Below are 12,078 nucleotides of genomic sequence, written 5' to 3'. Positions count from 1 at the left end.
ATCAAGATTCGGGTGCTTTAAGTTGGGGTTCTGTTCAAAAACCGAACCTCAGGTTGCTCATCTATCACCTATTTAGTGGATAGGTTCTCCCAACAGATGAAACATACATGATACAACATGGTAAACATACAGGAGCTTCTGCCTAATACAATATTAATCTTTGGTCCTTGTAAAAAACAAACTAAAATTGTGTGTATTGTTATCCCTTTTCGCCCCCTAAAATTCAATAACATATTTTGAAGATTGAAAAAAAAAAAACTAAAACAAAAAAAAAAAAAAATTAAAAAAAAAAATAAAGAATGAATAAAATTAGAACAGTATAAAGTGTAATTGCAAATAAAAGTTTTTCATTATGGTAGACTTTATTTTTTTTTTCTAAATTTTTCTAAATCTACAACATAAAGAAAACATAGGACACTAAAAGAGCAAACAACAACAACAATAAAAACAACAACAACAACAATAATAAAAACAAGGGTTCTCTTGTAAAGCTAATCTTCAGCACACAAAATATTATGAAGACTTTGGAAATAAACGTCATTGACAACCATTTTTTTCCATGAAACGAGCAGCAAATAGTCACTGTGTCTGAAAATAAGCCAAAGAACAATCTTGTTCCTACCTGGTGATGAGTACAGCATTGTCATGGTGAGCGATGCCATTCTCTGGAATGGTGTTCCCGTCACTCTGGTGCGAGAGGATGGATTTCTGCCACTTACAGAAGCTGTCGAGGGACTTGTCCGCATGGTGGTTTATCTCCAAGTTTGGCTGCAATACAAGACGCATACCAGGAATGTTCCAAGCAAATTACTAAGGTCAGTTGTTAAGCCTTTTGAAGACTAAAATGGGACTATAATTAGATGCAGTGGTTTCTAGGAATAATCTCTCCTTGCCAATATTTATCTCTATAAAATCTGACCTAGAGTTCAGCCAGCGTATTACTGAGCAGACGTATTGTGTGTTCCAAATGTAATAGTGATTATGTCAATATAATAATTTCACATTATCATCGAGCAGGCATTTAACACATCAATAGGTTTGTAACCCCACTTATGTCAGACAGTTCCATTTATATAAGTAGAAAATGAGATGAAAAGCCCAAACTGCAGCACATCCAGCTGAATAACTCAAATTAATAATATTCATATTTTATTAAGAGCTCATAAAAAAACTCATATTGTACTAGGTTTCCTATGAGTAAAGCCAGTAAGTAAAGCCATGTTACATAGCAGTAGCTATTCCCAGCCAGCGGAATCTCTACTACACGTGGAGGTACGAGATTTACCCCCATCTGACCAGACTCAAGACTGGAGAAAAAGCATTTCCATGAGAAACTGGTGAGTTCATCAAATGTTACATTTTTGAAAATTATTGTTCGTGAGATTCAAGAGAGATCTAGAGATTTCTAATTTATAGAGTTTTTCCAAAATCCTTAGTTGTCGTCTATTCATAGGATAGAATTCTCTATCCTATGAATAGGCGACAACTAAGGATTAGAACTTGCCGATAACTAGTGGTCAGACTGCTAGGATCTCCCATTAATCCTAAGAATGGGGCTCCAGGAACCAGAGAACGGCATAAAGTCCTATTGTACCTTAAGTAGAGTGCGTATGCTTTGCGTCTGCTCCATTCATTGTCAACGGAACTTCCAAAAATAAAGATCTCTGTACTTTGCTTTCTACGGGAATCCCATAGACAATAAATGAAGCAGACGTCAAGCATGTGCACTTCTGTCCCTCAAGACAGTGCTCTACACAGCCATGTTCTGAGATTTCTTGGGATCACTGGGAGTCATGACAATCAGAATCTCAGTGGGACCTGAGGAGTCCTTATGAGGTTTACTGCCCTCTCATCATTAAAAATACATGGCCAAATTGACCATGCATGTGGAAGAGGGAGTTTGGAGCAATAGCTGTTGGCTAAACGAGCATTTGGCTGTTTATTGAAGGTGTATGGGCATCTTGAAGTTGGCTTCTCTTTCACCCATTTTCTTATAGTTTCTAGTCTAGTATATTGCTCATAATGTTCGACAAAAACTCTTGCGATTACACACATAAGATATCAAGCAAATAAGATAGGCTTTACTCAATGTGGCCATACATGGGGCAAAGGGCCAATCTGTTAGGCTGCTTTCACACTTTTCTCCTTTCCCTATTAAGAGGTCCCATCAGGCTTCATTCCAAACCTCCCATCAAATGGGTTTCAGACATATGTGCCGACAGGGCCATTGACTGTAATGGTTCAGACGGAGTCACCGTGTGCTGCGTCGTGCACCATTTTCAGGAGTATACGTTTACTGTAGGTGGATACCCAGACGCAGTCTACTACGTGTCTGGCTCCAATAGGCATATACTCCTGAAAATGGTGCACGACAGAGCACACGGTCACTCCGTCTGCACCATTATAGTCAACAGCCACAGCAGCACATACGTTCGAAACCTGTTTTGCGGGGGGGGTTCAGACGGAAGCCCCGACGGGACCACTGAACGGGGAGAGGAACGCAGCGTGAAAGTGGCCTCATACAGATCCATAATTGGCCAGATAACAAGACTGTTCAGTTGGGATTTTGAAAAATTAATTGTGGAAACCAAGTGTTTCTTTTTTTTTATTTTGAAATATTTTAATGCTCGTCTTTTCACTTTGTATATAACAGCTTCACTTTCCAATATTGGTAGTTTGTTATATCATAGGGTTATTAGTGCCTACTCCACACCCTCTTTCTCTTTTGCACTTAATAAGCCGTTTTGGGTATATGGCACATCTCCCTAATTATTTGGCGGTGTGGTCCATTTCCTTTTTGTTGATTTAAAAAAAAAAAAAAAATCTCACAGTTGGTGCTATTAATTGAAAATTCCTCCATTTTATTTACTTTTTAAGGAATTCACCAAATCCACAGACTAGAAGCCCATGAGATATGGAATTTGCTGGTAAGTGGAAATTGAAATTATACAGGTAACAGTATAGTACTTCGGCAACAAGCTGATCACAAAGCATGAATTTAAATTTTATGGGATCAGTTTCTTTGCTGAGCAACCTCAGGAAAAAAATAAGCATTATGCAGTGATTGATCAGTCAAATCATTGGTTGTCTGTGAAACGCAGAACAGGACAAGTATCTGGAGAGAGACATGATAACTGCTCCCTACTATGCTCAAGAGAGAAGGATCCTGAATAGATGAACTTCTCAATTAATTGAGAATTCCCTAATAAGGTATATGAAAACAGGTTTTCTAAACTGGACAAACCCTTTAGGGATTCCCCCTATATAGGTCTACAAGAACCTACTAACATAGTAAAGAGGTTGTCCACTACTTTAACATTAATGACCTACCCTTAGGGGTACTTTGCACACTACGACATCGCAGCTGCGATGTCGGTGGGGTCAAATCGAAAATGACGCACATCCGGCGTTGCTGTCAACATCGGAGTGTGTAAATAGTTTTTGATACCATTAACGAGTGCAAAAGCGTTGAAATCGTATCATCGGTGTAGTGTCGGTCATTTCCATAATGTCGCGGCAGCAACAGGTACGATGTTGTTCCTCGTTCCTGCGGCAACACACATCGCTGTGTATGAAGCCGCAGGAGCGAGGAACATATCCTTACCTGCTTCCCGCCGGCTATGCGGAAGGACGGAAGTGGGCGGGATGTTTATGCCCCGCTCATCTCCGCCCCTCTGCTTCTATTGGCTGCTTGCCGTGTGACGTCGCTGTGACGCCGCACGACCCGCCCCCTTAGGAAGGAAGCGGTTTGCTGGCCAGAGCGACGTCACAGGGCAGGTAGGTGCATGTGAAGTTGCCGTAGCGATAATGTTCGCTACGGCAGCTATCACAAGATATCGCAGCTGCGACGGGGGCGAGGGCTATCGCGCTCGGCATCGCTACCATCGGCTTGCGATGTCGTAGTGTGCAAAGTACCCCTTAGAATAAATCATCAATGTCTAATCAGCCGGGGGATCTGAAACCCAGCACCCCCACTGCTCAGCTGTTCTCAATGCCGGCCGCGCATGGCTGGAAATACTCAGTTCCAAAGCTGCCCTGACTTCTGATTGTGGCCACAGCCGGATACTGAACATCCACTTCCTATTTATTTGAATAGGAGGCAGATGTGTAGTATCCGACTATCAGAAGATGGGGCAGCTCCGGAACTAAGCATTTCCGGCCATCTGCTGCCGTCACCACCAAAAACAGCTGATTAACCAGAGTGCTGGGAGTCGGACCCCGGCCAATCAGACATTGATGACCTTTTCCAAAGATAGGCCATCTATGTTAAAGTAGTGAACAACCCCTTTAAATAATAAAAAGTATGATGTTCGACCTGGATTATAATAACCTGGCTTCTCGACAAAGACTCATTGATCATTGAGCATTTTATTTCTTTTACTTAATAGTGAGTAAAACTTTCTACAAGCTCCTGATTAAATATGGCAGATATAGTAATGTGAGCTAGGCAATTATTGCTCTTTCCATAGACTGCAGGTGATGAGTTTTAATAACGATTAACTACAGTAAGACACAATGGATAAATATAAGGTATATTATTAGGTAAAACCTCTGATGGTCAAAGAAACTACAACCATTTACTACTCTACTGCTTTGAAATCTGTCTGTGGTCATCTCTTTATAAGCCTTTCCTATTTGAAGAAGCCAATGATATACATTTAAAGAGCAATGTGAATGAGCTCCTACCTGATCTTCCGTGAGGACAATTAATCGAGTCACTATGATATTCACAACGTTTCCTAGGCTGGAATCACGGTAAAGTTTGGCAACCTGACCTCCAGAAAAGAAGAATAGACACAAAGTCAGACAGTGAAACGATAAAACAAAAATTAATGGCTAAACATAAATTACTTTATCACTAGCAAATTCTTCACACAATGGGTATGCACATGATATACGAGTTATCGAGGCTGAGAAGATACAAACGGGTATTTCTATTGTCAATAAGTATAGTTCCACCTCAGTGGAGAGGAAAATCTCTCTATTCATAAATGACCACCACCCCCCACTCCCCGGCCCCACCCCACAAAAAAAAAAAAACCCTTCTCCCTATTGAAGATCCCAAAAGAGGGTCAGGTCTGAGTGAAAATGGTTATACTTCACTCACTACAATTGTCAAAGTTTTATTCACAATTATGAAAGATGTTCTTCTATAGAATACTGCCATGTATTAAAACAATAAATATTCAACAATGGCAAGATCATTCTCTTCTCTTATCTGACGTGGGAGGAGGTTTTAATGATCAATTTTAAAGCTGTTTGTGGACTCCTCCTGCATTCTGGCATTGCATAGATTATGAGAACATAATGTTTCTGTAATGTAAATTGTTTGCTTGAGAATCTGGTATGTACTAAAATCCATTGCATGCTGCTTGATGCATTAAGTGCCAATCCCAACACCCAGGCTTTCTATGCCCTCTAGTCTTTTCCTGAACATGAATTTAAGCTCAATCGTGATTTAATATGACCAGCATTGAGCTTATATTCACGATCAAGAGAAGACAGGAGCAGCTGGATAATAAAGCCAGAGAAAGTCTCAGGATTGAAGCTGAACAGCACTGAGCAGCATGCAATGTATTATAAAACATGTAGAGTGCAAAAGCAAAGAAAATTTTAATAAAAAACAATCACAGTGTTTTCTTCTACATGACATGCAATTTAATTAAAAAAAAAAAATAATTGGATAGTGGCTTATCAGATTTTAAGTGAGCCATGATTTGATTTTGAAACAGCAAAACAATCAGGCCAATAAAAACAAAGTATGGGGAAGGTAATGAGTGCTTTTCATGACTTTAAGCATCTTATATACGTTATGATGGGAAATTACATTGCAATCAAATCAACCTTCCCTTTTAATAAAAAAAAAAAAATGAAGGGCTGGTTTGGACCATAGCCTTTTGAAAACCAACCTGTCACGAGGAGAAGGAAAAAGGGAGATAGGAGGAAGAAGGGAGATAGGAGGAGGGAATTAAAGGAGGAAAGCAAAAGGGAGGAAGGAGGAGGGAATTAAAGGAGGAAAGAAAAAGGGAGGAAGGAAGAAGGAAAAAGGGAGGATAAAAAGGATAGAAGGGAGAAAAAAGGGAGGGGAAAAAGGGACAATGGAGGAAGAAGGGAGGAAGGAAGAAGAAGGGAGGAAGGAGGAAGAAAGAAGAAGGGAAGAAGGGAGGAATAAAGAGGAATATTATTATTATTTAGCAAACCGCCCTGTCATGTATAGCCACTTGATAATGAAGGACTCGTAACTGATAAAAGAACAGAATAAATAATCACTATAGTAAAGTAATGAAAATCACACAAATGCCAAAAATGAATAATCTGATTCTGTAACTAAAATGGAAAGATCTGAGGAACCACAAAGAATGCATTTTCTCATCATACAATTTGTTTTATCACTAGGTACATCTCACACTGAATACGCCTACACAGTAGAAGATGATTTCCAAGAGTTGGCAGCCAGTGAACATTACAAAAATTACTTGCTGACATCATTGTTTGTCCAACTACTAAACCAGCAGAATAAAGGATTTGGGATGATAACAGGAAACTAACAGGTACTATGTAACTGACACTTGTCAGACGAGACATAGGAGTAGGTGTACTGCTCAGAATCAGGCCTTGCTCATTAGTTCTGGCAGACACAAGACGTTACAAGCCACAAAGCGTAGGTAAAAATAATGTCAACTACTTCACTGGAAACTTTCCAGATCTTTACTTCTTTACTCCATCACTCCAAAACACGATAATTACATTATAAAGCCACAAAGCTGCAAACCACAATTGGCATGCACTTGTTTCTCACGTCTGTATTTAGCTGAAAGCACATTTAACCAATATGTTTACAAAGTACCAATTAAAGGGAATCTGTCAGCAGATTTTTGCCACCTAAGCCATGAGCAGCATAATGTAGAGACAGAGACCCTGATTCCAGCGATGTGTCACTTACTGAACTGTTTGCTCTAGTTTCCAGTAAACCTGCTGCTATGTAGTCCTACATATTCATGAGCTCTGTATACTTCTGCCTTCACCACTGATTAGCAGCTTTCTGCCTATGCACAGTGCATATGGAGACGTGCAAATCACTGGTGTGGGCGAGGTTATACATGGCTCAGCATTCAGAGAACTGGTAGATCTGCAGCAAATAAGACAGATGAAAAATAATGAGGCGAAGTGAGTGACATATCACTGCAATTAGGGTCTCTGCCTCTATATCAATCTGCTTTCAGATGGAGTAAGAAAAACCTGGTGAAAGATTCCTTTTAATCTATTCTACCATATGGCTGATTCTGAACGCCCAATTTCCATCCAGTCAGAATGCCTTACATGTTGCATAACTATGGCCACAGTTAATAAAGCGCCCCCTCAGTTTGGTAGCGGTACTGCAGTTACAAAAGCAAATTCTACCTGCAGTTATCTTCTGATATGTCATAGAAAACTATCAATAGACAACAATAGTGTGAGGGAAACGAGAATTAGGCTGGGGAAAAAGGGATTCTCAATACAGGACTCGATTGTAAAATAATGTGATTTACACTACATAACTGTATAGATGAAGGGGTCAAACTTACAATATTCATTACGCTCAGTATGTAGTGTTCAATGTCTTTGCGTCCATGATACCCCACCATCATTTTGTCAGCCACCACTAGTGTCTCCACAAATCGTTCAACACTGACCGATCTCCTCTGCCGGCGAGGACCATTTTCCGTGTCATTATCTGAAGGTGTCGTAGGGGTGGAGAATGTGTGGTTTAGCCACCAAGGCTTGTGGTTCCCTGTAAGATCTTCTAGGATTTAAAGGAACTAGATTAGATATGATACACATGTATTTCTGCTAGGAAAAAACGCCATTACATCTCTTATACTATAATCTGGACATAGAATAATATTATATACAGAAATCTGTGCAATGTACTGTACGTTTTATGAAATTCAGATGGACCACAGTTTGGGTATTTAACTTTTGAGGACTGTTTTCTTTTAGAACAATCTCTATTGCCATTTTATTTTCCTCGCACATCTCTTTTTGATTGTGTTCATCAACATTCTTCGAATAAATTTGATTTAAAGAACTTACAGTTTTGCTATAGAAGGCTATGTATGTGCACACGCTGCAGATTTGGTGCAGACATTTTCTGCATCAAATCTACACCTTCTGGCAGGAAAACGCCGAAAAATGCATGAGCTTTTTGGTGAGTTTTTGTGCCATGCATTTTTCAAAATGTCAATGGGTGGAAGGGCTAAAAAACGCACCAACGATTGACGTGCTGCAGATTATTTTCTGCACCAAATCTGCAAGGAAAAATTAGCCACATGTGTACAGCACTTTAGAATTCTCATTGACTTTGCTGACGTAAAGATAAGCATGCAGATTTGTGACAAAATCTGCACCAAATCTGCATCAAAAACACACTGTGTACACAGAGCCTAAAGCGGGCTTTACACGCTGCGACATCGCTAGTGATATCGCTAGCGAGCGTATCCGCCCCCGTCGGTTCTGCATCACGGGCAAATCGCTACCCGTGTCGCACAACATCGCTAACACCCGTCACACATACTTACCAGCCTAGCGACGTTGCTGTGGCCGGCGAACCGCCTCCTTTCTAAGGGGGGCGGTTGGTGCTGCATCACAGCGGCGTCACTAAGCGGCCGCCCAATAGAAGCAGAAGGGCGGAGATGAGCGGCCGTAACATCTCACCCACCTCCTTCCTTCCTCATTGCCGGCGGCCGCAGGTACGGTCAGGGCCGTATTTACCATTAGGCACCCGTGGTCCGGTGCCTAGGGCGGCAGATTGTGAGGGGCGGCACCTTCTGGCAGCAAAAAAAAAAAAATTTTTTTTTTTTTTTTTTTTTTTACATTTTTTTTTTTTGTGGCTGCCGAGCACAGGGAGCTGATTGACCCCGGAACTGCCGGCGCCTGCACTTCCGGCGTCACAGGCGCGCGCCAATCAGCTCCTTCCTCTGTGCTGCGTCCACTGCTGTGTGGACGTCACATGCAGAGCTCACAGCAGGACGCCGCGGATGACGCCGTGATGGAAGCTGGTGTCAGAAGAGGATACTCACGTGAGCCAGGAAGATGGCGGCGGGCACTGGAGCAGGTAAGTGGATTCATAAGGAGCGTGGGAGTGTCTCTAATGCAGACCGGAGATCTGCGCATGCGGGGGGGAGGCGGCAAAGGCTCATACTGGAGGGAGGCAGAGAATGAGACTGGGGGGAGGCTGGAGGGAGGCAGAGGCTGAGACTGGGGGGAGGCTGGAGGGAGGCGGAGGCAGAGACTGGGGGGAGGCTGGAGGGAGGCAGAGACTGGGGGGAGGCTGGAGGGAGGCAGAGGCAGAGACTGGGGGGAGGCTGGAGGGAGGCAGAGGCAGAGACTGGGGGGAGGCTGGAGGGAGGCAGAGGCAGAGACTGGGGGGAGGCTGGAGAGAGGCAGAGGCTGAGACTGGGGGGAGGCTGGAGGGAGGCAGAGGCAGAGACTGGGGGCGGCTGGAGGGAGGCAGAGGCAGAGACTGGGGGGAGGCTTGAGGGAGGCAGAGGCAGAGACTGGGGGGAGGCTGGAGGGAGACAGAGGCAGAGACTGGGGGGAGGCTGGAGGGAGGCAGAGGCAGAGACTGGGGGGAGTCTGGAGGGAGGCAGAGGCTGAGACTTGGGGGAGGCTGGAGGGAGGCAGAGGCTGGGACTGAGGGGAGGCTGGAGGGAGGCTGAGACTGGAGGGAGGCTGAGTCTGGGGGGAGGCTGGAGGGAGGGTGAGACTGGAGGGAGGCTGAGGCTGGGGGAGGCTGGAGGGAGGCTGAGACTGGGGGGAGGCTGGAGGGAGGCAGAAGCTGAGACTGGAGGGAGGCTGAGACTGGGGGGAGGCTGGAGGGAGGCAGAGGCTGAGACTGGGGGGAGGCTGGAGGGAGGCAGAGGCTGAGACTGGAGGGAGGCAGAGGCTGAGACTGGAGGGAGGCAGAGGCTGAGACTGGGGGGAGGCTGGAGGGAGGCAGAGGCTGAGACTGGAGAGAGGCAGAGGCTGAGACTGGGGGAAGGCTGGAGGGAGGCAGAGGCAGAGACTGGGGGGAGGCTGGAGGGAGGCAGAGGCAGAGACTGGGGGGAGGCTGGAGGGAGGCAGAGGCAGAGACTGGGGGGAGGCTGGAGGGAGGCAGAGGCAGAGACTGGGGGGAGGCTGGAGGGAGGCAGAGGCAGAGACTGGGGGGAGGCTGGAGGGAGGCAGAGACTGGGGGGAGGCTTGAGGGAGGCAGAGGCAGAGACTGGGGGGAGGCTGGAGGGAGGCAGAGGCAGAGACTGGGGGGAGGCTGGAGGGAGGCAGAGGCAGAGACTGGGGGGAGGCTGGAGGGAGGCAGAGGCTGAGACTGGAGGGAGGCAGAGGCTGAGACTGGGGGAGGCTGGAGGGAGGCAGAGGCTGAGACTGGAGAGAGGCAGAGGCAGAGACTGGGGGGAGGCTGGAGGGAGGCAGAGGCAGAGACTGGGGGGAGGCTGGAGGGAGGCAGAGGCAGAGACTGGGGGGAGGCTGGAGGGAGGCAGAGACTGGGGGGAGGCTGGAGGGAGGCAGAGACTGGGGGGAGGCTGGAGGGAGGCAGAGACTGGGGGGAGGCTGGAGGGAGGCAGAGACTGGGGGGAGGCTGGAGGGAGGCAGAGACTGGGGGGAGGCTTGAGGGAGGCAGAGGCAGAGACTGGGGGGAGGCTGGAGGGAGGCAGAGGCTGAGACTGGGGGAAGGCTGGAGGGAGGCAGAGGCTGAGACTGGGGGGAGGCTGGAGGGAGGCAGAGGCAGAGACTGGGGGGAGGCTGGAGGGAGGCAGAGGCAGAGACTGGGGGGAGGCTGGAGGGAGGCAGAGGCAGAGACTGGGGGGAGGCTGGAGGGAGGCAGAGGCAGAGACTGGGGGGAGGCTGGAGGGAGGCAGAGACTGGGGGGAGGCTTGAGGGAGGCAGAGGCAGAGACTGGGGGGAGGCTGGAGGGAGGCAGAGGCAGAGACTGGGGGGAGGCTGGAGGGAGGCAGAGGCAGAGACTGGGGGGAGGCTGGAGGGAGGCAGAGGCTGAGACTGGAGGGAGGCAGAGGCTGAGACTGGGGGAGGCTGGAGGGAGGCAGAGGCTGAGACTGGAGAGAGGCAGAGGCTGAGACTGGGGGGAGGCTGGAGGGAGGCAGAGGCAGAGACTGGGGGGAGGCTGGAGGGAGGCAGAGGCAGAGACTGGGGGGAGGCTGGAGGGAGGCAGAAGGGAGGCAGAGACTGGGGGGAGGCTGGAGGGAGGCAGAGACTGGGGGGAGGCTGGAGGGAGGCAGAGACTGGGGGGAGGCTGGAGGGAGGCAGAGACTGGGGGGAGGCTTGAGGGAGGCAGAGGCAGAGACTGGGGGGAGGCTGGAGGGAGGCAGAGGCTGAGACTGGGGGGAGGCTGGAGGGAGGCAGAGGCAGAGACTGGGGGGAGTCTGGAGGGAGGCAGAGGCTGGGACTTGGGGGAGGCTGGAGGGAGGCAGAGGCTGGGACTGAGGGGAGGCTGGAGGGAGGCTGAGGCTGAGACTGGGGTGAGGCTGGAGGGAGGCTGAGACTGGGGTGAGGCTGGAGGGAGGCTGAGACTGGGGGGAGGCTGGAGGGAGGCAGAAGCTGAGACTGGAGGGAGGCTGAGACTGGGGGGAGGCTGGAGGGAGACTGAGGCCGAGACTGGGGGGAGGCTGTAGGGAGGCTGAGGCTGAGACTGGAGGGAGGCTGAGACTTGAGGGAGGCTGAGGCTGAGACTGGAGGGAGGCTGGAGGGAGGCTGAGGCTGGGGGGAGGCAAAGGCTGAGACTGGGGGAGAGAGGCTGATGCTGAGGGAAGATAGAGGCTGATGCTGGGGGAGAGAGGCTGATGCTGAGGGAAGATAGAGGCTGATGCTGGGGGAGAGAGGCTGATGCTGGGGGAGTGGGAGAGCGGGGCTAATGCTAGAGACAGAGGACAAGGGATGAGGGATAGTGCAATGACCAAATCGATTGGGTGGGGGGAGTGTAAGGACACAGAATAAGAGGTGGCAGCATTGGGAGCTCATTGTGAAGAAGGGGCAGCATGTGTGGGATCAGTATGGAGTGGAGCAATGTAGGGGAGTCAATATCAA

The 12,078-nt window shown here is 47.6% G+C and overlaps 1 protein-coding gene and 1 long non-coding RNA gene across 2 annotated transcripts in view; one reads left to right on the top strand and one right to left on the bottom strand.

Moving 5' to 3' along the window:
* ADAMTS6 (ADAM metallopeptidase with thrombospondin type 1 motif 6) overlaps window positions 1-12,078 on the bottom strand; it is a 460,987-nt gene that overhangs the window by 347,577 nt on the left and 101,332 nt on the right. The window contains exons 5-7 of the mRNA XM_075326191.1: window positions 7,566-7,783; window positions 4,687-4,770; window positions 623-768 (exon numbers count right to left, since the gene is read on the bottom strand). Coding sequence (XP_075182306.1) covers window positions 623-768; window positions 4,687-4,770; window positions 7,566-7,783 — 448 coding nt within the window. The remainder of the gene's footprint in view (window positions 1-622; window positions 769-4,686; window positions 4,771-7,565; window positions 7,784-12,078) is intronic.
* LOC142254858 (uncharacterized) overlaps window positions 2,877-12,078 on the top strand; it is a 53,473-nt gene continuing 44,271 nt past the window's right edge. The window contains exons 1-2 of the long non-coding RNA XR_012727320.1: window positions 2,877-2,927; window positions 6,397-6,551. This is a non-coding gene — a long non-coding RNA (uncharacterized LOC142254858). The remainder of the gene's footprint in view (window positions 2,928-6,396; window positions 6,552-12,078) is intronic.

The sequence above is a fragment of the Anomaloglossus baeobatrachus genome, chromosome 1 (genome assembly GCF_048569485.1).
Source record: "Anomaloglossus baeobatrachus isolate aAnoBae1 chromosome 1, aAnoBae1.hap1, whole genome shotgun sequence".
NCBI lineage: Eukaryota > Metazoa > Chordata > Amphibia > Anura > Aromobatidae > Anomaloglossus > Anomaloglossus baeobatrachus.
The sequence above is the reverse complement of the archived record's forward strand: the minus strand, read 5'-3'. Positions and strand labels throughout refer to the sequence as shown.